General features: G+C 34.7%; 2 protein-coding genes across 7 annotated transcripts in view; one reads left to right on the forward strand and one right to left on the reverse strand.

The window, feature by feature from the left end:
- The window catches only part of INPP4B (inositol polyphosphate-4-phosphatase type II B), a 207543-nt gene that overhangs the window by 129959 nt on the left and 51921 nt on the right, over positions 1-25663 (forward strand). For all 6 annotated transcript variants that reach the window (XM_081959903.1, XM_081959904.1, XM_081959899.1 and 3 more), the window contains exons 15-18: positions 1939-2116; positions 4578-4790; positions 11199-11334; positions 24141-24313. In XM_081959903.1, coding sequence (XP_081816029.1) covers positions 1939-2116; positions 4578-4790; positions 11199-11334; positions 24141-24313 — 700 coding nt within the window. The remainder of the gene's footprint in view (positions 1-1938; positions 2117-4577; positions 4791-11198; positions 11335-24140; positions 24314-25663) is intronic.
- The window catches only part of IL15 (interleukin 15), a 167006-nt gene that overhangs the window by 49491 nt on the left and 91852 nt on the right, over positions 1-25663 (reverse strand). The gene's annotated exons all lie outside the window — the stretch shown is intronic.

A 25663-nucleotide genomic window follows, 5' to 3' on the forward strand; every position in this document is an offset into this window, starting at 1 on the left:
GAATTATCTTCTGCTTTAGCTTCTGCCATCGATTCCATAATCTTGCAATTGATTATGTCTTCCAGTTGTTTCAGAGTACCTCTGTTAAATCCACTTGTCCTTTTTAATTTCTCATATAAAAAAAACTGTTGTTTTTAAAATGTCTTTTAAGCTCCCCACCTTCTGGGACTTAATGGTAGTTTAGCTTGCCATATCTATACATTTAAATATGTGATTATGACAACTTACATATTGTGTATCCAGAATACATTTTCAGTAGCATGTAACAATGTATTAATTGCAATAACTTGGTGACTTAATTAGGATACATAAGTTTTAGATAACTTCTTAGATATTTTATCACAAAATCAGAATTAACAGACTTAATTTCTTTTTGCTCACTTGCAAGAATTTCTAAGCAACATTAGACAAAGTTTAGAAATGAAGTCTTAAATGATAAGGCAGAGAATTAAAGGAATGAGTTTAATAAAAGTAAATTCAGTCAATCTAATGTATAACAAAAAAACACATTTATTACCTCTAATCCCTCCATTCTTGTCAATGATCTGTATTTCAACCATGCAATGCTTCATACAAGATCATTTGTTTTTTAGACTTATATCTCTTTTTGTTAAGAACTTCTATCCAAATACCATGTTCTTAGTCCCCCCCCCCCGCTTTTCCCCTTTCTTTCCTCTCATCCTAGTCACATTTTATGTATTTGTTTTTTTAAAAAAAATTCTGGCTTTATATATTTTCTAGATATGACTAGATCATTGCACAATGCTTCCTTAAGCAGATCACTTACTCTTGTATTTAATGTACATTAAATACATTCATTATACATTCATTATTTATCATTATACATAAATACATTCATTTAAGAAGATGTTGGATAGCCATTTGTCTGAAATGGTATAGGGTTTCCTGCCTAGGCAGGGGGTTGGACTAGAAGACCTCCAAGGTCCCTTCCAACTCTGCTATTGTATTATTGATATTTGACACACACACATATTTTCATTCCAACTTCCCAATGTACCTTTACATTTCCCCTGACATACCTCTTTCTTATATAACAAAGTAGGCAGAAGTATGTACTTCTTTCACTTTTTAAGGCATACATTCTATCTACTACTAGCATTTGCACTTCTTAAAACTTTTTACAACTATAACGGCTTAACTTTACTATTTGAATCCAAACAATACACCAAAAATTTTTAATCTTTTTTATTTATTTCTAAATTTTATATAGCTGCCCATCTTATAAAACAAATGACTTTGGGCCCCTTTCCTACAAAATTATAAATTTGTTAATTATGATAAAAATTGTTGATTTCCTACTTCATTGCTTAAGATTCGTCTTAGCCAAACACAGAATCGTCTGTGTATTCTTTGCTCAATATTTATTATTTAGTTTATTTCATTTATAGTCAAAGCCCCCCAAAAGCTAACTGAGAATAATTTTATATAGCAAGTAATAATAAATGGAATTGAGCACAAAGAATGAAGTAGCTCATCAATAGAGGAAGAAAAGCCAGGAACAAGAATCTTCCTTTAGGCTATTACAAATTGCCAAATGTTTTTGTTGGAGCTTGTATAAATCTCTGTTTCCTTCACAATTGTCAAGATAAGGCCTGTGTCTGCTTTGTTTTGATGTATTTCATAATGGAATATGCAACAAATTATTCAGAAAACTTCAGAGAATAATTAATTTCAGCAACACCGCCTGTAGCATTCATCAACAAAAGGTTACCATATTTTACAAGGCCTACAGTAAAATTTTCTAATCTACAGTAAATTGAGTTTTAAAATAATGTCTATAAATGTGTGACAGTGAATTTTATAATACCTTTCCACATTCATTATAAAACTAATGAAATCCTTTATGTACATAAAAATATTATCCTTTAAAGCTGAAAATAGTTAATGAATTATTTGGTGTCATGTCTTACCTTGCAGTACTGGTTACCAGTGTATTTATTATTCACCTGAAAACACTGCCAAGGCAAGAGAAGTTCTCAGTAACATCAATCAATTACAGCCTCTCATATCAAGTCATGCAGACATGTTACTTAATTCGGCCAGACAGCAGTTGCCAGAAAGCTTGAAGAATTCCTTAACGATGCTTTCAGAAACTGTAAGTTTTGAAAATAATCCCTACCGTGGAAACTAGATTATCAGATGCCTAAATATTGCTTTGGTTTGTGGAATCTGTCTTCCTCTGTATGAGGAACAGTTGACTAGTTACAAGCTTCAGATGATTATCATATTCTTTTCTTCTCTGTTTTGATTGTTATCAAGCAATGTTATAGATATTAAACTTGATGCTTTTAATATAAAACAGACAAGTCTGTAACATATTACATTTAAACTAGCAACTGATGAATAATAAATCTTTGCTATTTTTGAAGAGTGAGAACTCTCATTTTCATATATATCATTAATAGTGTATTCTTCCCTTTATAATTTATTTGTGCCTGATGTACTGTGGCATAACTATAAAAGAAGGAAAATTAAACAGTGATGGAGAAACAACTTTCAACCTGTTATAACTTTGAAGTGCCATTTACTGTTAAGCACATTGCATACCCATATATTTTGTTTTAAACAAATCTTGGCCTTTTCTGCTTTATTCATTAAACAGAATTTGACATTTTGAATTCAGACATCTTTTGGTCTATTGGTCTTTGGAATAAGGAAAAGACAAAATGCAGAGCCTCTAATATACTCCTTTGCCAGTAACTTATAATGACATTCATCATATTTTAATGGTATGAAATTATAAATTTGCATTTGAGATAATGAAAATCACCTGGACTAACAGTCATTGATAATCTCATGCCCATTCCCCATTAGTTGATATATCTGATGGTATATGTTTTTTTAAAAAAAGTTCAATTATGTGTTATGTAAAGGAATACTTCCCTTTACCAGTTATGAATGCTTCCAGATTTCCAAGGAATAATTCTGAATTCTTAGAATGTTAATATGTTCCCTCACTCATTAATTTTGAATTCTCAGAATTCAGAAATAAGGAAGAAACTTTTCCTATTTATTTTTTCCACATGAACCATTGTTATATACTTTTAATATGCCCCCACTCATGTTTTCATTATGATTAATTATTAAATTTATGTTAAACTTAATTGCATACAAAAAACCTAGACCCATATAGGTTTTTTTTCAGGAAGCTTCTCAAGGACTTTAATTATTTTGGTTGCTATTTCCTTCAATTTATCATGCTCTACAGCAGGGGTGTCCAAACTTGGGAACTTTAAGACTTGTGGACTTCAACTCCCAGAATTCCCCAGCCAGCTGGCTGGGGAATTCTGGGAGTTGAAGTCCACAAGTCTTAAATTTCCCAAGTTTGGACACCCCTGCTCTACAGCAACTTTTAATATTTTTGATATGTAGTAGCCAGAACTATACAGATAGTCCTTGACTTATTACCACAATGGGGGTGGAATTTTGGTTGCTAAGCAATGTAGCTGTTAAGGGAATCATCACATGTCTGGACCTAATTTTACAACATTTTTACTACAGTCGTTAAGTGAATTATTACAGTAATTAAGCAAATCACATGGTTGTTAAGTGTATTCATTCATTAAGTGATTCTGAATTCCCCATTTGACTTTGTTTGGCAAAAACCAGCTGGCAAGGTCATAAATTGCAATCACATTGACCACAAGACACTGCAACCAGTTCCGGTCAGTTATCAAGTTCCCAAATCATAATAGTACAATTATGGTGGTAGTACAATGGTTATAAATTTGAGAACAGGTTGTCACTTTTTCAGAGGCCATCATAATTTCAAAGTGTTTTTAAACAAATGGTGGTAAATTGAGGACTACCTGTATACTATAGTTCAAATGCAATCTTGTTATGCTTTTGCTTCCGTTTAGCTCCTTATGAGTCTAAATATTTGCCTTTTTTTTTAACAACGATCACACAAAAGATGTTTTATTGACTCCATAACATAAATCTGTTCAAAAATAAGCCTCACTGAGTTTGATGGTGTTTATTTTTATGTAAAAATAGAGCTTTTAGTCTTAAAGTTTATAATATCCATTGGGGTATACAAGCTTTGAAAAAGATTTGGAATAAGTACTTTGGATCTTATGTAAGATCAGCACTGCAGTTCTATCATATTTCTGGTTTCCATGCAAGCATGAAAAAAATTACAAAAAAAATTCAGTGTTTGAACAAAACAACTAATGAATAGCAGAGGTGTCCTTTGCTGATGAGAGATTCTAAATCATGCTTTGCAGCACGAAGAGCTTCAATTTTCATACATTACAGAAATTCACATAGATAAAACGAATTGCATAACGACTAGGTTATATTACTGTTTTTATCCTGCAAAATTGTGTTTTAACTTTCTTAGCTATGTACAGTGGCTTGATTCACGTGGCTGACTTAAGTTTCGAGCCATGATGATTTATAAGCCATAATGACAGGGTTCACACAGCACATACCCAGATTCAACAAGTCTTATAGTGCTTAGCATATCATGAGTGCCAGAAGAATATATTTTATTATCTTAGTTCTGTGGCTGCATTACCTACCTTTTGTTGATTGCACGCTCATCTTAATTTTAGACAGAGTTATTTGTGCATGCCTTTAAGGATCAGCTTATCAGAAGTGCCCTTTTAGCTTTATACACAGCCCGCCCTGGTTGTGTCTTAAAAAAACCAACTTTGCCAAGGAATAACACTGAAGAAAATAGCAAACAACAAAATCAGGATCATCCATCACAAATCAAGAGACAAGATTCCATACCTCACCACTCAGAATATGATGAGGAAGAGTGGGTAAGTAACCTCAAAATCACATTTTTGTCCTCTTAACTTTTGTTCAATTGCAAATTATTTATATTTAAAGATTTGCCAGTTTAGTTATGTCAATAATACTGGATTCATGTGACACTAAAGTAATGATTGACAGATTTTGATTGGAAAAAGTATGCTTCCGGTATAGTATACTTCGTGTGATATTAAAGTAGACACAACCTTTATTATGCCTTCATTCAACTACATATTAATATTCAATATGTATTTTAACTTGAATGCTGATACCATGCACTAGCTGTAGTTTGCATTTTTTTCTGACACTAATTTATAAATATACTATGAAAAGGATTTCAGCAAGACTAAATGCCTGTGGTTCAGAACTGTGACCATTTCTTTTTCCAATGTAACATGCAGTTTTTCAATGATTAATAGTAATTCTATACATTAAACAAAATACTTTATTTCATTACAACTGCCATAGTTCCTCTTTACTCATTTTTATTTTTTTCTTCTTGCATATATCCTTTTTATTATTTTTCTTCTGCTCATCAGGAGTTGCCTCCTAAACTCACCAAGCTGCTTTGTAATCATTTTTCCATTGTTCTAATCCTCATAATTTTAATATATGTACACATATACATTTCAGAATTATGACATGAAAGTTATGAGGTTTCATCTCCTATTCTAGTAAAAGGCCAGTTGAGCAAGAAAGATCCAAAATATTGGTACTATTCTGTCTCAGATCCAGGAAAGAAATGCAAATGACTTCTGATCTACTCAGAATATGCAGAGGGCTTGTGCTTTTGTTTTATTTAAGTGGTGTTTCTTGTTTACAAAGGGTGTATATTTAAAGTTTTATAAGTAGTTTAAGGTTTTATAAGTATGAAGTTGGAGTATCTATTTTACCCTTATATTTTTTGAAAGATATGACTTAGAATTCTTAAAAAACTATTGCCTAACCTAATGATCTCTTGAAGTAACATGATAACAACATAGAACAGTGGTTTCAAATCCAGAAGAGGAGCCATCCTAATATATATGTGTGTGTGTGTGTGTGCGTGCATCCATATGCATATATATATATATGTATATATAAGTTTGGCTATTGAGAAAGTGTATTTTTGTGATTAAAAATAATTTAACTGAAATTGAATTTTAAAAATTCAGTTTTATTCAAAGTTATAGAAATCGAATCTTTACAAATATCCAGACACTTCTCAATCTGAAAGTGTTACCTTGTAGTAGTTGAAACTAAAAACTTACTTTTTCTTTTGCTCTATTTTCACCATGTTTCAAACACAGTATTTTATTTTTAGACAGATGCCAAAATTTAGCTTGTAAGATACCTTGAACAAAATAGCACACTAGAAAATCCTGCCTATTTCTTCATTTTGTATTATAAAATTCTGTTTAGCATTCAACTGAAAGAGTAAATACAGTATGTCCTAGCATACAAATTTCTTATTCTTATTCTTGTGCCATATCCATCATTGGATGTTGGCGATCATGTTGGCAATCCTATTTTTATCAATAGCTGCACAAAAAAGTGCTGTTGAGTTTTGTCCAAACCAGTCCCTTAGATTTTGAAGCCATGATGTTCTTCTTCTGCCTGGACCTCGTTTGCCTTCAATCTTTCCTTGGAGGATTAAGTGACGTATGCCATATTTTTCTGGTTGTTGCATCACGTGTCCAAAATATTCTAATTTTCACTTTTTTATGGTTTTGATGATTTCCCTTGGCTTTCCCAGGCAGCTTATCACCTCCTCATTTCTGATTTTGTCAACCCAACGTATACATAGCAGCCTCCTGAAAATCCACATTTCAAATGCTTCTAGTCTCTTCAAGTGGCTTTCTGTCAGAGACCAACTCTCCATTCCGTAGAGCATACACATTTGTTTGATCCATTTAAGTCATGCTAATTCATTTTATAAAGTATGGCCTGAGAAGAAACTCTTAAGCATAATTATTCTCAATCCTCTCTCCCTCTTTCTTTTTCCACCAGCCAGTTGTCTTTGAGCCTATTTCATTCTGGACACATTCGCTCTCCCTCATTACACTCATAATGTCTATTTAAATGTAAGTCCCACTGAGTCCACAAATACGCTAACATCTAGTATCAGATTTCAGGATTACATATCATAATTTTGGTTTGTCAGCCTTGCAAACATCTCTTCACAATAGTTCTTTAAAGATGATCTGAGTGAGAGCCACTACTATGCATGGAGAGAGTGGATGAATAATCATATCATTTCAGGTCTGATAAAATCAGGATGTGGAGTATGAGGTTAAATACAAGCATTTAATGGAAGAAGCATTTAGTGGACAAAAAACAAGGGGAAAAATTTGTGGGAAATGAGTGTAGAGTAGACTACTTTGAGAAGATTGGTCTATTTAGATTATGGAATAGGAGCATGGGATAAATGAGAAAAGTGGTTTGGGCATAAGGGTAGGATTCTAGTGCAAGTCCTCTGCTGTGGAGGAGATCTGTGAGAAATCTGGGAAATAGAGGATAACAGGGAGATTTTTCAAGAGACTTCTAAAAGGAGATGTGATGGGAGGTATAAGGCAGATTGTTCTAGTGGGGAAGTTGCCTTGCAGATTGGTGCTGGGCACTTTTAACTCAGTGTCCCAGTCTAGGTGCCCAGATTGGCAAAAGCATTTGATCTGTAAGTACCAGGATTGTTGTTGGAAGACAAAGTGTTCATCCATTATTTGCCATAAATAAATAAACAGACCTATATTATTCTATATCTCTCTTGGAGACTATTCAGAGACTGAAATTAATTCATAACGTAGTAGCCAAACCTAGTTAATGAGAGCTGCTATATGAACATAAAACTAAAGTTGTAAGGCCTGCATTGATTACCAATTAACTTCTGGATACAATTCAGAATGCTGATTTTGACCTATGAAGATTTTGACATCCACTGTCTCATGACTAGGTGATGTATGTACTGACAATTACTGGCTTCAAAGCATTGTGCTTTTTAAGGTGTGTTATATGCCTAGTACACATGTAAAAAGAGTAGGATTTTGTTTATCCAGTTTTTCTTGTCATTTAAAGCCAGTGATGGCTGCTTCAGATGTCCTCTCAGAGTCATCTACTTCAGGTAGAGCCTAGCCACTTGATCAGCACTTCCTGAGTAAAAATGTTGAAGGTTATCTCAAGTATGAGATTTGGCAGGAATTTCCTTTCTTAGAGATGTTAAAAGCCTTATGGGAAGAAAACTTTTTGTGATTTTAATTTAGTTTTGTAATCCGTTATTTTATTTTCTATGATCTCAATTATTGTGTTGTTGATTTTAATATATGTTGTCAATTGGCATGAGTCTCTGAGGAGCACAGGTATATAAGAAGATAAGATATTATAGGTAGTCCTCACTTAGCAACCATAATCGGGACCAGCAATTTAATTCCGAAGCCTTCTGGAAATTCATGTGACCACAATTTAGGATCTTTATTACTATTTTCTTTATTAATTCTGCTTGTTGCAAACTGTGTAAATGGCAATAATATGATTGTGAGACATTAGACACCTATAAATGCAAATATTGGTCACAAGATCGTTATACAGTATGTTTAATTCAAATAATCGCTGCACCAAGCAGTAAGTAAGGATTATCTGTAATACATGGTTTTACATTTGCCGCCCTCTGTAATCTTGAGACAAACTTTCTTGTCAGTATTCTCTAATTTTATTCCCCTAGCAACAGTCCTTGTGGGGTGGGGTTGGTCCACTGTTCCTGGATGGCTCAGTGCTTGAAGGGACACTTGAACTTAAATCTTCCCAATCCATACCCAGCACTTTAACCACCACAGATAAAAAAGAACCCAGGTGAATTAAAATGTTCTGCAATTAAATTGCAGAAATAATTTTTTGTGTTTTAGGGGAACAATTCTCTAAATGCAAAAATGGCATAAAAGGGGAAAAAACACTTTTATATTTTTGCTCATAAGCAGCAAGGGGACTTGGTGGTTTGAAATCTAGTGTAGTTTCTCTTTCTTCATTTTCCTTCTCTAGACAGAACAAACTTAATCTTGGTTTGCATTCTGCTGAGCCAGAACTTGTGTGCCTTCCTAGATCAGATTAGAAATCCATCAGTTTATCTGGAAGTTTATGGCAACAGTAGCCAGAAGGATACCCATTACTGTTTTATCAACACAGTATCATTTTTCTACATTTGTTTAATTTTCTTCTTCAAGATGTAAATAATGTAAATGAATATCATTTACATCAAAGTTCTTGTATGATATTCAGTATTATGATAAAAACAGTAAATATGTAAATATAACAATAGAAAGCAGAAAAAAATAAATATTCAATCCTCTGGTCGGGCAAATTGTTCTCTCTTTTTTTCCCTTGGGAAAAGCTAATTCAGTATTCAGTAAATTAATAACTCAGCTAGTATTTTCAAGAAAATTGACATAAGGAACATTGCCTGACAGAGGTATTCTAAGTATTCATATTAAATGTTACTCTTTCTACTACAAAAGCAATTAAAATACTGACAACTGGTTAAGATTTATTCTATATTGAGCTGCTGAGTAAAATATAATTGCTAATAACATTCATGGGCTATACAAAACAATGTTAACATTTTAAAACTGATTGTCACAGTTTCAGAATGGTTGGTCCCAATTTTTTCTCGCCAGCTGTTCTAAAACCTTCCTGTAAGGAGGGTTACAAAAAAACCCACCACATTATATATAATGCAAGCATTTGGTGGGCAGCAAGCTGCTTGGAAACCACAGTTGTTTATTTCAAACTAGGTAATATGACTTGTTATAAAGAACTATCTGAGCAATAGTCAGCAAAACCTAATGCTAATTTTGACCACAGTTCAGAGGAGAAAAGAGTATTTTAAAAACCAATTTATTCCATATTTGTTTGTATTTTGGGAAATGATGCATTTGATTTGCAGAAGCTGCACTTTTAAGATTTAAGGCACAATAATTAAGTAACATTCCTAAATACATTTTCTGTGTGTCGTATTCTTTAATAGATTGAGTGCATTTTAGATGAAAAGCAGCATATTTAGTTCACCGATGGGAATGAATAATCTAGTATACGGAGAAGCAACTCCTTCCTGGAATGTGAAGAAATGAATGTTTATCAGAAACACTTCACTGAGAATAATTCAGATCTTGTCATATAATACTGGAGCTAATATAAAACTGTCCTCCTCCACTCTGCCTGCCTTATACCCAAAGGCAAAAGTTAGCTTCACTGTAACCCAGTAGGCAGTTCTAATAGTAAAACAATGTCTTTTATTCTGCAAAGTGTATCTAAATGTTTAGTGCATGTTTTCATATGACTGGTCCAAAATCACCCAGCCAGATTTCATGTCTAGAACCCACAGTCTCTTGGTTTCTAGGTCAAAACCTTGGCCATTACATCAAACTGGCTCCAATGATGCAGCTCTTCTGCAGTTAAAATCTGTCACATCCCTTTTCTAGGCATAAAACTGTATTCTTTGCTAACCTGAAAATGGAATAAACATGCTTCTTGGGCTTCTAAAATTCTAATTGCCTTTTATAATTGTAGCTGTAAGTTCCTAGAGAACAATTGGTGTGCGTGCGCGTGCGCAATTATGTGTGTATGATCACATAAAACATACAGAAGTGTTAAGTATTGAGTAAGACTTTGTGGTCAATTCTATAAGTTTATTATGCACATACATTTCATTTTGAGGAAAGTTACAATTGTCTATGTATAGTTCATTTATATGATTCCCATGTACTTTTTTAATGAATGATTGGAACTGCTAAGGATATAGGGAATAACTTACATAAATATATTTAACTTAAACTTGTAAAAGCTGAGCTCATGAAGATCTATGCCAAAATGCTTTAATACAGTGATAATGTATATCGATGTAGTAGTAGCACCTCTAAGACACAAAGAATCGGGATCATTTCTAAGGTTGAAGCATGGAAGATTTATTGAAGTCTATCTACAAGAATCTGATCAACTAAAGTTCAGCACTAATTTGGTGCTAGATAAGAGTCAATGGCAATGGCACTTAGACTTATATACCACTTCACAGTGCTTTACAGCCGTCTCTAAGCGTTTACGGAGTCAGTGTAGTGAAATTCGAAGTGCTGGCAGTGAGCAGAAGCAACTTGCAGTACTGCATTCTAACCATTGGGTCAATGGAATTCACAGGAGACTAGACTTGGATGTCTGCAATTCCACCCCCAGCTCTGTCTGTTCTTATCCTATAGCATTATCTTAAATTATGTAACATTTTTATTCTAGAATTATGCTTTAAAAATAGCAGCAAAGATCTGTTTAGGATTGATGAATGCAGGACCCTGTTCTTCGATATTTTACTCACTGCTGTTCTATAATATACCCCTATAAACTAAGCAATTATACTTTTTCATGCATCTGTTAATACTGAGTAATGATACTGATATTTTTTTCAGGATAGGGTGTGGGCCAATGTAGGGAAGAGTTTAAACTGCATTATAGCAATGGTGGACAGATTGCTTGAAAAGAAGAACACTCCCAGCATCAGTAAGGAAAAAGAAAAAGAATCTTCATCAGAATCTCAAATAAGTGGTAAGGAATGCATTTTTATTGTTGCAAAGGAAAAATAAAATAAAACAGAACAGTAAATCACATACTCCAGTTCTTCACCTTTTATATTAGAAGGCTGTATTCCAGATTATGTATTGGTAACATAATCTGATATTGCCTGGTTATCAATTTGACAGCTGTCACCTCCCAGTAAATTGCATGCTGTTTTCAAAATAAAGGTGGTATTATTATTATTATTGCATCAACAGAATTGTATCACAGCGGCCAGTTGTTTCACCGGATTTGGCATTAATTACTAGTCGGGCCCCACCCAGGGGCCTAGGACGTCGTAATATGTGTGCGGATCCAAGCAGTGTGGCCTTTTGCATTTGACTGATGGTGATTTTGTCAATTTTTAACTGTTTTAAATGTAATTCCAGTGCTTTTGGAATAGCACCCAGTGTGCCGATTACCACTGGAATTACCACTGCTGGTTTGTGCCATAATCGTTGGATTTCGATTTTTAAGTCCTGGTATTTCGCGATTTTTTCATATTCCTTCTCGGCGACCCTGCTATCACCTGGTATTGCGATGTCTATGATTGTAACCCTATTTTTCTCAACCAGTGTGATGTCTGGTGTATTATGCGCCAGTATTTTATCCGTTTGTATGTGAAAATCCCACAAGATCTTGACCATCTGACCCTCGATGACTTTTTCAAGCTTATGTTCCCACCAGTTTGTTGCTGTTTTAATATTATAATTTTTGCACAAATTCCAGTGGATCATTTGTGCCACTGAGTTGTGCCGCATTTTATAGTCAGTCTACGCGATTTTTTTACAGCAGCTGAGTATGTGGTCAACAGTTTCATCAACTTCTTTGCAGAGTCTGCATTTGGCATCATCAGAGGATTTTTCGATTTTGGCCTTAATGGCATTTGTTCGGATAGCTTGTTCTTGCGCAGCCAGGATTAGTGACTCTGTTTCTTTCTTTAATGTACCTGTTGTTAACCATAACCAAGTTTTTTTACTGTCCACTTTATCTTTTATTTTTTCCAGAAATTGACCATGTAAGGCTTTGTTCTGCCAACTCTCCATTCTTGATTTTATCACATCTTTTCTGTATTCTTGTTTCGTCTGTTGGGCCTTCAGTAGATTTTTGTTCTTTACTTCGATTAATAGATGTTCTTGACTTTCTTTTAAATAATCAGCCAGTGCATGTTTTTCTTCTTCAACTATTTGCTTCACTTGTAATAATCCTCTGCCACCTGATTTTCGAGGCAGGTATAGTCTATCAGTGTCACCGCGTGGATGTAAACTGTAGTGCATTGTCATTAGTTTCCTGGTTTTTCGGTCCAAAATGTCCAAATCAGCTTGTGTCCAGTTAACTATACCAGCTGTGTATCTTATAACTGGTATTGCCCAGGTATTTATGGCCTTGATTGTATTTCCACCATTTAATTTAGATTTCAAAATTTTCCTAACTCTGTTGGTGTACTCTCTCCTGACAATAGTTTTTACTTCTCCATGTTTGATGTTATCCAACTGCAAAATGCCTAAGTATTTGTAGGCTTCATTTTCATTGCATTTAATTAGTTGGCCATTGGGCATTTCAATTCCCTCACATGTAGTGATTTTGCCCCTTTTTATGGATACAGTGGCGCATTTTTCCCTGCCAAACTGCATTGAAATATCGGTGCTGAATACTCGGACTGTGTTTGTCAGTGATTGGATTTCTATTTCTGACTTTCCATAGAGTTTCATATCATTCATATATAATAAATGTGAAATTTTTTCAGCTTCTTTGGCTGTTTGGTAGCCTAATTTCATTTTTACCAAACATCATCATCATCATCATCATCATCATCATCATTATTATTATTATTATTATTATTATAACATTGTGATAATTTTTCTGAAACTTCTAAAAAATAGTGACCAGTGGAAAGGATAATGAAATTTCAGAAATACAAAAAAGGCATGAAGATTTGAGGGACAAGCCTCTGAATTGTCGCAGCTATTATTTCTAATATCATAGTGTATAACTTATTTTGAAATACTGTATGCCCCCCCCCCCTTAATTCCATGGAGTGTAGTCAATGTCAGGTTTTATAAGTAATTGAGTTGTAATTAACTGAATAGCATGTTAAGGCTATCATTCTATGAGTGTTTATAACTAAGAAGTGGAAAAGACAGAGGCCTTCAATTTTTGATGGACACATTTTTCACAGTTCAGACAGTCATTCTGAAAGACAAAGTATCTGGAGGAAAAATGCATGCCAAAAGAATTAGAATAAGTTAGAAATGAAGTTTATAATGTATATATTGATGATTATATTAATTATTTTAAAAAAAGGAATTTGGGGAAATTAGCTGTCTTTATTTTTGATAGCTCAAAAGTAGCTCACTTTTTCAACTTGGTGAAGTTTTTTATTCTAATTTCATTTAACTGGATTGATGCATGATCTTTCAATGCCAAAAAATTTGCAACCTTTCTAGAAATGCAGTTACTGAATGCCAAAACAGATGGATTACTAGCCATATCATGAATTTCTACAAAATGTAATCAGTTTTATGTTTTATTTTTTAATCTTTGTTAAATTCTAATATTAATATTTTAAAAACAAACAGCACAGATTTCATGCATGCAATTGGATACATTTCCTGAAGTGATGAATTGTGAAATGCAGATAGTTTAATATAAGAACGTGTATCACAGACTTTCACATAAACCTTTCACCTCAGGGCCTTAAGGCTGCATTTCTCAAGTGCCAGCACTGTGAAAGCAAATTTCCTTACTTTGGTTTTTGTTTTTGTTTTGTTTTTGCCTTGATGTAGTTATGGAGTACACTTGTAAGCACTTTTGTTAGACTTTTGTGAAATAGGCTCATTTCAGCAATTCTTATTTGTGAGACCTCATCTTTAGATCCAGGGTCCCTTGGACATTAGTAGCTAATAAATTCAAACCAATCAATTCAACAGTTCTCAACTGACAGAGTGTTTTTTACTACTATGGATTGCAGCGACATTTGCCATTCAATTATGAGCTTGACTGATAAATATTCTGGTTTAGTATGTGCAAAGTTTATTTTTTTCATACAAATGTTATATTTTTGAATAAGTGATAATAAATTATTTCAAAGTGCCTCTACTCATGTATGGTTGCCTTGATGTATGATGTGATTATAAGCAGGGATTGCAACTATTATAAATACCTAGCAAAATCCTTCTCATGAAAGTCCATTAATGCATCTGTAGTGGCAATAAAAGTCTCAGGGCAAAATTTTGTTTCTAGCAGAGTGAAACAGTTACATGTAGTTATTATTCAGATATAGACTTCTCTGCATTTTTCATACAAACTGGGGAAGAAGTTCTTTCCCCCCACAATTGGGACTAAAGGAGTTTTATTCCTATCTATTGAAGCATCTAGGGGGAAACAACATATTGTAGAATACCTTGTCTCAAGAAAAATAACTTTCATATTAATTTTATATTATTCTGTGAATATTTAGCAATATGCTCCAAAGACAAATTCCTTGTGTGTCCAATCACACTTGGCCAATAAAAAATTCTGTTCTGTTCTGTTCTATTCTATATGAAAAAGAATAAAAGAATACAAAATGACTACACTCTGTATTTTACTTTGCTTATCATGAAATATTGGTTCTTAAACTTTAAAATATTAATAAAAAGCATCAGCTTTGCAAATGATTCAATAGCAAACAGGAAATACAAAGATGTATAACATTCCCTTGGTTGTTTTATACATGTGTATTAGATTGTAGAGTCTGGAATGACTAGCACATATGTGCGAGAGGAACCTTTACCTTATTAGATTGTATGACTGATCAGTAAATAATATGTATAGCTAAATTAATTATCAAAAATCAAGATTGTCACATTGGTCAAGGAACATGAACTGCAAACTTCAATGTACATATAAGTACCTAAAACAACAGCAAATATATAATTTTTTATATCTTGCTAAACTTGGTAAACATGGAGAAAACTGAAGATACTCAATCAAATGTGCATAGAAAAGTAATGGGTACTATCGTCTGCTGAGAAACATGAAAGTTTGTCAAAATAATGGAAAATGACTATACATGCTTCTATCTATTTAATATACAGAAGTGTGAGTTAGCAATGTCTGGGAAACATAAAAGTACAATAAATGCTATGAGAATAGGTTATTTAAATATGTGTGGTAAAATAAGAGATTGTTAAAATGAGTGAATGTGGACTGAATACAAATATTAATGACTATTATGAAAAATAAAACATAGAAGTGTAGAAAAAACATAGATCATGTAGAAAGAATGAATGACCATCTCATCATAAATCAAATATACAGTATAAACAATTGAGAAGAAGGAGATGGCTGATAAACATACAATGGGCTTTCTCAAAAAGGATAAAAAAGAACATTTCAAAAGGAAAAAGCAATGCATGAAGCAGTATGAGGAGGCAAGAGGTTTTTGCAAGGATGGAAAACGGAGAGGTAGAGTGAATGGGAGTAAATTATTTTCAACTCTATTTACTATTTTATTTTCTTCATACTTTCAGTTCTTTGTCTTACTATTTCTGATCCTTTTATTCTCCTGAATGTTTCTTACCTCAGAAGAGAATCCTTTGATAGTTATGTATGCTTGTTTGTGGAACAATTTTGTGTAGTTCTGTCTTTGGTTTATATTTATTTTGCATTAAAATTTCTCTATATTTCCAATTGCATTAAAAAAAATTCCCTATATTGCCAATCTTAAACTGGAAAAATATATTCCCCTTATTTTTCTTCAAATTTGATGAATATCTTTTAAGGCTGGATTTCAGATCAGTTTCCATAGCAACCATCTATGGTGTCATCAGCATTATGATTTCATTGCAGAGTAAAGCAGGTACAAAATATTCCTTTTAAAGAATGTTTTTATAAAGCAATTATACAATTGTTGTGCTTGCAGTAGAAAGTTTGAAATTCATATACTATATGTCCCTTTTTTTAAAAAAAAAAAGTCCCTGTGCACTATTCACAGAAACATGTGTATGTGTTCACACATATACACATATATAAAAATACTCACAAATCTCCAGTATAAAGGAATTTATTGATAGGATTGATTATATTTGTTATCTACACATATACTCAGTTTATGGCATGAACAAACAAGATGGATAAATGACATAAAACTTAAAGCAAACAGCTTACTTTTTTTCTTGAATATTAAATCAAATCAATCTCCTAATTTTCTCTGTTCTTTGATAAGCCATTTGTAGATGACCATTGATGCCGTATTTATTGAATTAATAACAGTTCTATTTTCACCCTAGCTCATAAACTGTTTATGAAACGGGATTCCTTTATCAAAGAGATTTGTTATTGTCATTCATGCAACAAATTTTGTCTGGGGTAGTAGCAGGATTCATGATCTGGGCAGGATGTTGGATTAGAAGACTTCACATATCCTCTAATGTTATCTATTAATTAATTTTATTTGCGGGGGGCACGTATATGGCCACCTACTCGCTCACAGCACTCTTGGCAGCCTTCGAGCAATAAAAACACAGTATAGAAAATAAAATAAAATAAAAAAGAAAGGAAGGAAGGAAGGAAGAACAATAACCCCACCAATAGCACACTGTCCCCAGCAATAGCACACAGTCAAATGAGTCATTTCATGGGCTCTGTCCCACTTCTGAGTCTTCAGGGCTTTATAAAAGAATGTCAAATTGGCGAAGGGAAGGGAATTCCAAAGGGAAGGAGCCACCATAGAGAAGGCTCTTCTTTTTAGGGGATGGAACCTGTAACAGTCCTCGCCTCCCCTGCTCTAGTCGGTCAAGTAGATGTGACCGGCAAGAGACAGTCCCTTAGATAATCCAGTCCCAATCTATGAAGGGCTTTAAAGGGGACAAACCACACCTTCAATTGCAACTGGAAGCAAATCTGCAACCAATGCAGTGTCCTCATGTGCACATCGAGGTCTGCACAAAATCATGCAGGCTGCTGCATTTTGAATTAACTGTATTTCTGGATGCTATTCAAGGGCAATCCCATATAGAGTGCATTGCAATAGTCAAGACAGGAGATGATTAGGGCATGAAAGAATATGAGTAGGGATTATTGGTCGATATTGGTGCACAACCTGCAGTTGCTCAAAAGCTTTCCTGGCTGTGACTGCCACCTGTTCTTTGAGCAGGAGTCATGAATCCAGGAGAACCCCCAGATTACCCATTGGGTCTGTTTGGCGCAGTACTACCCTATCCAAGACCAAAGGTGGCAAAGATCCCCAAAACCAAAGACCACTCAGTCTTGCCAGAATTCAGTTTCAGCCTGTTGCTGCCCATCCAGCTCCTAACAGCCTCCAGGCACTGTGAGAACCAATTTCGTTGTATTTAAGTACAATGACAATAAAGGTTGCACTTATACTAGAAGGAGGTTATGGCATCACTTAACTCACCATGGGCTAAGACATACAGCTGAGTATCATCGGCATATTGATGATATCTCAGTCCATGTTGACAGATGATCTCACCCAGTGGCTTCATGTAGATGTTAAATAGAAGCTAAGAGAGTACTTACCTCTCGCTACCTATCAACACTGACTGAGATTGGCAAAAGAGGAAGGAAGCATCTAATTGGGAACGAAGCTGAGAATTTTGTCTTCCAGAAAATCTGCACATTTCTCAGCACATACCTTCATGTGGACCTCTATATCTTCCTTTATAATTTTGTTGTTCTAATTGGAGTTCATCATGTGTACTTATTGCTAAATCTCATAACTATTACTTCAGTCTAGTTAGGGTCCCTGAAATATAAATATTCATAATACCTTGGTAAAGAAGCTACTATAATACTTTTGTTGCTAGTTAATTCTAAAGGTTTGATGGATACAGCATAGTACTTCTTTCTAACTGTATCTAATTGAATTTACACTACAACTTGCACTGCTGGTGAAAGTGCAATTTATTATACACACATGCATGAATAATGTGTATACATGTTCAGAATTTATTCACATTCCCAGAAATAAAATAAAAAATTCTATATCAAGAACAGAAATATCAAGGGTTAAACTGAGAGACTTTCCAACCTTCTTAAAGAAGATAGAAAGATTTCCAATTCTTCTTCACTACTAAAATGAAATTGACAATTATATCCAGTTTATGTCAGTTTCAACTGTGCTTCTCATGGCAAACAAGGCAGTGTTTTTCAAAATTATTATTAATTTACATGACATTGGTCTGCATGGCTACCTGTCCCATATAACAATTCTACCAACTCATAATAATTCATAAAAACATGATTTAAAAATAAAACATCCCTTCTCCACAGGCACTAGACCAAACATTCTTCCAGTTAATCCCCACCCAAGTCAAATTGTTTGGGGAAAAGTCTCATGTTCACAGGTCTCCTGAAGATTAAAAGATTTGGGATCTCTTGGAACTCAGGTGGAAGGCTGGGTTGGCTGCTGAGAAGGCATGTATCAGGTCTCATTTGGAGACAATATTAAAGGGAGATGTCAGCCAGGTAAATCAGACAGGAAACATAACTAAATGAGCTAACTCTACTTTACTGAAATGATACATTAACAGAATCTTGCAAGTCTGATGGTACAGACTTCCTATCATCGCTTCCTAAGTTTCTTTCTCTGACCAATAATCCATAGGGAATTCCTGCCTCTCTTGTCTGATTGTTTTCTAGGCAACATCTCTCCCCTTGTGCTCCCAAGGTCATCCATTCTGTTACAAGAGGTAACCTAGAGCGTTTCTACTCTACCTGACCTAGGAGGATGGCAGACTTTCTGTTCTAAAGATTGTAATAATGGTTGGATCATAGGACACCCAAAATTAATTCTACCATTGCATTCTTAATCAGTTGCAGCTTCCAAATAGTTTTCAGGGACAGTCCCATACAAAGCATGTTGTAGTAAGCCAAACAGGAGGTGACTAAGGCACGAATAAGTGAGCAGAGTCTTTCCACAATTAAATTCCACTATGAATTGATCTTGCAGGTTATTGGGGGACTGCAGAGAGCAGAGGTGAAATTCACGGAAAAGGTTACTTTTCTGTAGATGTTTTTATTAAGGCAAAATGAGTATCACCTATTATTAGTGTTCTGTGCAAGCTTTGCGTGAAAAATAGGTAATGTTTATGAGCTTAAATATTTGGAAATGCCAACTTGTACAAGCCAGCATGCATTGACAGTTTATTGAATTTTAGAAGCTGGTACTACATACATTAGGGTTTAAGAAAGTAAAAGTAATATGGAAGGCATTTTGACAAATTCTTTAAAGTGTGGCATATTTGCTGTCCCAGATGAATTAGGCTTGAGAATAAAAAATATGATAAAATTATCCTTAATTTATATAACCAATAAATATTTTTAAAACTAAATTTCTATCATAAAATAATTATCAATTCCTTAGTTTCATTGCACTGGTTTCACTGCAGTTTTTCATCTATTCTTAAGAACTTACAATAATGTTTTCTAACTGGCATCACATTCATGAAGTAATTCATTGAATTTATATTGTTCTACAAGATTTATAGGTTGGGGGGGGGGGTTATACATTTTAGATTTTATCCTTTCACAAATTTCACATTATAAATTCAGAATATAATGACTAAGTATTTTATACTGTACTGGAATCTATTCCAGCTTTTTTCCTTGATATTTATTTCATTTATTTACTTTATTGATACACGAGGAACAATTTATTCCATAATTTCTATCCTTTTACCTCATTAATTTCCTGCTGGTTAATATTTTGACACTAGCTGTACCCAGCCACGCGTTGCTGTGGCCCAGTCTGGTTAAACGGAAAAGGAAAAAAAAGAGAAAGTGCAAGTCCCCTGGCAGAGGCGGCCCCCACATGGAAGTGAGCCACAGTGGCCCCTGCAAGAGCCGCCACGGAGGATGCTCCCACAGGCCCCGGCCTGGCCGAGCTGAGGAGGAGAAGAGGAGGAGGAGGCCGCCGCCCCCGACCTGGCTTCCCTCAGCCGTGGCGCCGAGAGGCGGCAGCCGGCGTCCCCTGAGGAGCAGGAGGAAGGAGCTGTCCCTGGTGACGCGGATGCGAGGCATTCCCCGCTGGCCGCGGCCCCATCCAGAGTCACTGTCACTGCTGCAGTTGCCCCTTCACGGGGCACCCAGCGGCCGCCCCAGCCGTGCTGCGCCTCAGGCTGACACCACTGCCGCCCCGTTGGAGCCGCCTTGGCGAGGCCGTAGCTGGCTTCCTGTGAGGGGGGTGGAGAGTGCGTGCAGCTGGCCGGGCTGAGGAGACGCTCCGCCTCCACCTCCTCTGGAGCTCCACTGGGCTGGGCAGGGGGAGGCCGGCTTAAGGGTGGGAGGAGGTGGCCGAGGGATGGGGCAGGCGCCGCCACGCTGCAAACAGCAAAGGCCTGGTGGGAGAGGAGGAGAGAGAGGGGAGGGGGAGGCCGAAAGGCTTCAGCTCCCCTTGGTGAAAATGGCGAAGCTCGTTGGAGGAGGGGCGGAAAGGGGAAAGGATGCAGCCGCAGCCCAGTCACACATATAAAGGGACCATCAGGACGAAGCTGGAGAGAGTCCGAACTGTTCTGAATATACTATACTCAAGAAATGAACGCTATGGTATAGCGTGTGTTGTCCAGCAGATGGCGCTGGTTTTCAAAAAAGCATGTTTTTACCTGTCACAGGTGTGACATCTATATAATATACGTATATAAAAACATGCGCGTAGTCGAATGCAACATGTCAAAATTTTAAAGCAATCTGTGAAGAACTTTCGGAAAGTTGAGATTTTGAGCAAACAAACATTACATTTTTATTTATATAGATTATTAACATATATCTAAATTGAAGATTGTTAATAAAGTGTAATAATTTAAACATAGTCCATTAGATTCTATGCAGTTTCTTGTTTCCTGTTCTTTGATTGGTTGTTGTTTTTCTTCACATGTACAAAAATATATTGAAAAATACAACATGGTAATGCTGAAACATTCCAATAAATCACCAAATTTTTGAAATTGCAATTTCAAAATATTTAAGTTGATGAAAAGTATGGATAGGTTAAGCTTGCATGCTATCAGTCTTTTTACATATTAAAAAAAAACTTCATTTTCAATAGATGAATACTATATTTTTTCTTGAGTTGTAGTGCTTCAACCTGGAAATGGATTTTGAAAACTGACTATGCTCCCATCTAAAAATAGGGTGGAAAACAATGTGAAGATATAAAGTCAGATGTCATTGAGATTTTTGTCCCAATCTCCCTGTCAAGCTAGTTTCCACTTAGTAAGATTTCTTTTTTACAATTTCCCACTGTGAGAGAAAAACAATGTAGAATTGCCATTCAGCTGTAACCTGCAGTCACCCATGAGATATGAAATAACAATCTGAGAAAGCAGCAACTGCTGTTACCTAACGGGTTATTTTGACCTGGATTTCTTTTATTCTCAGGTAGAAATCTATAATATGTAGAATTTCTCCCTGTGGAACATTTTGTCAGGGACATGAAGTTGATGGGTTACGCTTTTGGATGGCATCCATCTTTGGACACTAAACAAGCTTTTATTTTAAGATGCTGTCACAAGGCTGCAGGAATATATTTTCCACCATTATGTCCAAATGAAAAAAGCATGTTTATCGTCTGTTCACTGCAGTTATGATAGAATTGCATTCAATAATTAAATGCCTCTTTAAATATCTCAATAGTTAAATATCTTATGGTTTCCCCCTCACTCTTAGTTTAATATGGATAAGTAGGAATTTTGTCTGTTTTTGTCTCTGGTGTGGGACAAGATTCTTGGTTGCTGCTCCCTCTAGGTACACTTGTTTTATTGGTTTTATTACCAATTTTATAACTATTGTGAATATCAAAGCACCCAGAATAATGGACTCATGCAACCTAGAATTTAATAAGTAAGTGCCTTGGTAAGGCCACACTTGGAATACTGCATTCAGTTCTGGTCGCCACGATGTAAAAAAGATGTGGAGACTCTAGAAAGAGTGCAGAGAAGAGCAACAAAGATGATTAGGGGACTGGAGACTAAAACATATGAAGAACGGTTGCAGGAACTGGGTATGTTTAGCTTAAGAGAAAGAAGGACTAGGGGAGACATGATAGCATTATTCCAATATCTCAGAGGTTGCCACAAAGAAGAGGGAGTCAAACTATTCTCCAAAGCAACTGAGGGTAGAACAAGAAGCAATGGGTGGAAACTAATCAAGGAGAGAAGCAACTTAGAACTGAGGAGAAATTTCCTGACAGTGAGAACAATTAATCAGTGGAACAGCTTGCCTCCAGAAGTTGTGAATGCCCCAACACTGGAAGTCTTTAAGAAGATGTTGGATAGCTATTTGTCTGAAATGGTATAGGGTTTCCTGCCTAGGCAGGGGGTTGGACTAGAAGACCTCCAAGGTCCCTTCCAACTCTACTATTGTATAAGTATTGTATATTTTAGAGATACCATTAACTCCTGGAGTTCTGTTCAGTTTCAGTTTTTAAATCGCTTCTTTAGTTTTATTTTCTGTTATGGCTTAATTAAAATATTTTTATTGAGCTTTAATTTTTATAATATTGTATTCAAGTATTTTTCCAAGTTTTGTATGCCAGATGTCTATTTACTATATAATATTGGATAGTATTTACCAAATTGGTCCATCATGTCTATCATAAATACTTGTCTAGTTCCATCATGTTAGTAATATTTCTCTTGTATTGTTCTTTTTGCAATTGTTGGGTTATATTTGTATCATTTATCTTTTGAAAAAAAAGTTTCTAGCATTTATTGAATACTCACAAAATTGTATGTAGGCAGAAGTCATGTGAAATGATATGACAGTTCGGAACTATACAGTCAAACAGATCTGCCTATATCATGAGATCATGAAAATAAATGGAAGTGAATTTAATACTTAATAGATCAGTAGTGTACTGCAATTTATTGGAGTTAAGAGAGAGGGTGGAATTCATGACAAAATGATGTATAGATATGATTTGGTATGTGATGATATCACTAAGATAGAGCAAGTCCTTTCAAACTGATGCACTTTTCAAATACTGAAGGAGCACTAGTGAGTAACAAAGTGGCTTTTAATATTTAATGGGAGTGAATTCTTTTGCTTCAACTCTATTTAATTTTTTAATCCTTTTCACCCGGGGGAGGTTCACCTGACAATATAGAGTAGGAAGATACAGAACATTTTATGGACTTGTTTTAAACTCATTAGATAATGCCAGCACAAATGATGCATTGTTCCATGACAAGTTAAATATAGTATCTATAATAACGGTGCTTACAATCCAGTAAAGGGTTGAGAAAGAAAGATGACCATTTTCTGTTTTATTCTTCTTTTTCCTTTTTTCATCTTTTGAAGATAAAAATAGGAAATTATTTGGAACTGAAAATATGATTAAATATGGTACACATTTTTATATTATAAAATAGTTACAAAGTAAAATTTGGTGATTTTTTTTCATGAATGTTGGAACGGAAATTATAACAATTTCCAAAGCAATAGCACCAGACTGAGGAAAACTGCATTTCGTTCAGGTTTTTTTCTGAAATAAATATGTTAGAAATGTTACAAAATAGTTGAAGATAGCCACATGTACAGCATATCCACATGAAATCAATCAAGAATATTTAGTGCTACTTTAAGTTATAATAAACTACAGTTTATTTTGTTTCTATAGTAGTTTCTATATAAAAGCAGAAGACTATATAATAAGCTACATAGGAAAATGAAGTTTTCATAATCAGGCACATAACCTTAAATCAGTATGTACATGAATTAGATATGATAGTTGAATATGTTCTGATATATTCAATTCTATTTTGATGGTCACTGTCAGTGTTCCTCATTTTTTACAGGTGACTGGTATGAACAACTGTACCCTCTCACAGTTACACTGAACGACTGTATCGGAGAAGTGGTGACTAGGGCAAAGGAGTCAATGTCTTTTGTTCTGCTTCAGGAGCTTTCATGTTGTTTGCCACAGTGCTTAATGTTGACATTAAGAAGAGATATAGTCTTCAGTCAAGCAGTAGGTGTTTTCTTTTGATAATCCGTTATTTTATTGAAAAATAATAGATGTAAATCATGTAAGCATTAATTGAATCAATTTTAAGGTCAGCAAAGAACATCTTCGTTTCTCTGAAGCGTCCTTCAACCTGGTTTCATATAACTGTGTTTAACTATAACTCTCAACAAGTTAGTTGGGAATTTTGAAAATTGTAGTACAACACATCAAAGAGTTCAGTCTGTCCAATGACATGTTCTTTTTGCTCTCCATTCATAGTTCACTGGCCTTCTTGCAAGACACAATCTGCTTATGAGCTATATTCAACCTGCTTATGAGCTATATTCATTGCAAGAATATTCTACTGGCAAAAAGTTAGTCAGATGTAATGCATACTATATATTTCAGATATTCAGGCACAAGATTATTTTTTTATAAAATGCTCATTTGTCAATCCATTTGAAGCCAACACTCATGTCTTTGATGGCTTTCTCTGGTATGTTCTGCAACAGTGCTTGTTTATTTACTTCAAGAAGTTGCTTTATTTCTTTTTGTGATGATTAAGTAAATACATAAATAATCAACAAACCATAGATATTATAAATAGTATTACAATTAGTACTTTGTATAAGTACTAATATGATTAGTATAATTAATATCTACTATCACTATCTAAGCAAGGATCAGTCTTTTGTCTAGATAGTGACAAATCCAAACGGCAATGCTTATGTTGCTTAAACATGAGGCTTTTCAGTCTATTCTTGTTTCACAATAGCTGTGATCAGCTTCCAGCAGCATTATTGAAACCTGACACGTCAGATTTTATAAACCTGCCAATCTCACAGAAGTGGTTCTTTGTTTAAAAAATCACCTGTTAGTTCATTCCCAAAGAATTATCCCTTACTGTCACAGCAACAGAATCCTGGCCAACAATAGCTTAAAGGCAGCAACAACTGGAGGGGCACATAAGCCTAGCAGAAAGAAAGAAGCGCAAAATTTGACTGTTTCCTTTTGTGTACTTTGAGGATTGATTACTATTTTAATTCAATTATTTATTTATTTTGTTCAGTAATGTACTAATAATTAATTATAACTTGAATTTTCTAAATGAGAAAAAAATTCTATGGAAAGTATTAAAATTGACAGTGAAAGCTTTGACACTCCTTGACAACAGAATAGCAGTGAAACAAAAAGAGGAGAAGGCATAAGCTTAGCTCCTGTTGATGAGATAGAAAAGAAATCCGTTTAGTATTATTGGCAAGACTATATACTTATCAGATCCAATATTACTACAGCCACTAAACTCACAAATAGCAACAGCGGCAAGCTTGCTTATTGGTCTGATGGATTTATTTTATCATTGAAAATAGAACA

This window comes from Natrix helvetica, assembly GCF_964273705.1.
Source record: "Natrix helvetica genome assembly, chromosome: 7".
Classification (NCBI taxonomy): domain Eukaryota; kingdom Metazoa; phylum Chordata; class Lepidosauria; order Squamata; family Natricidae; genus Natrix; species Natrix helvetica.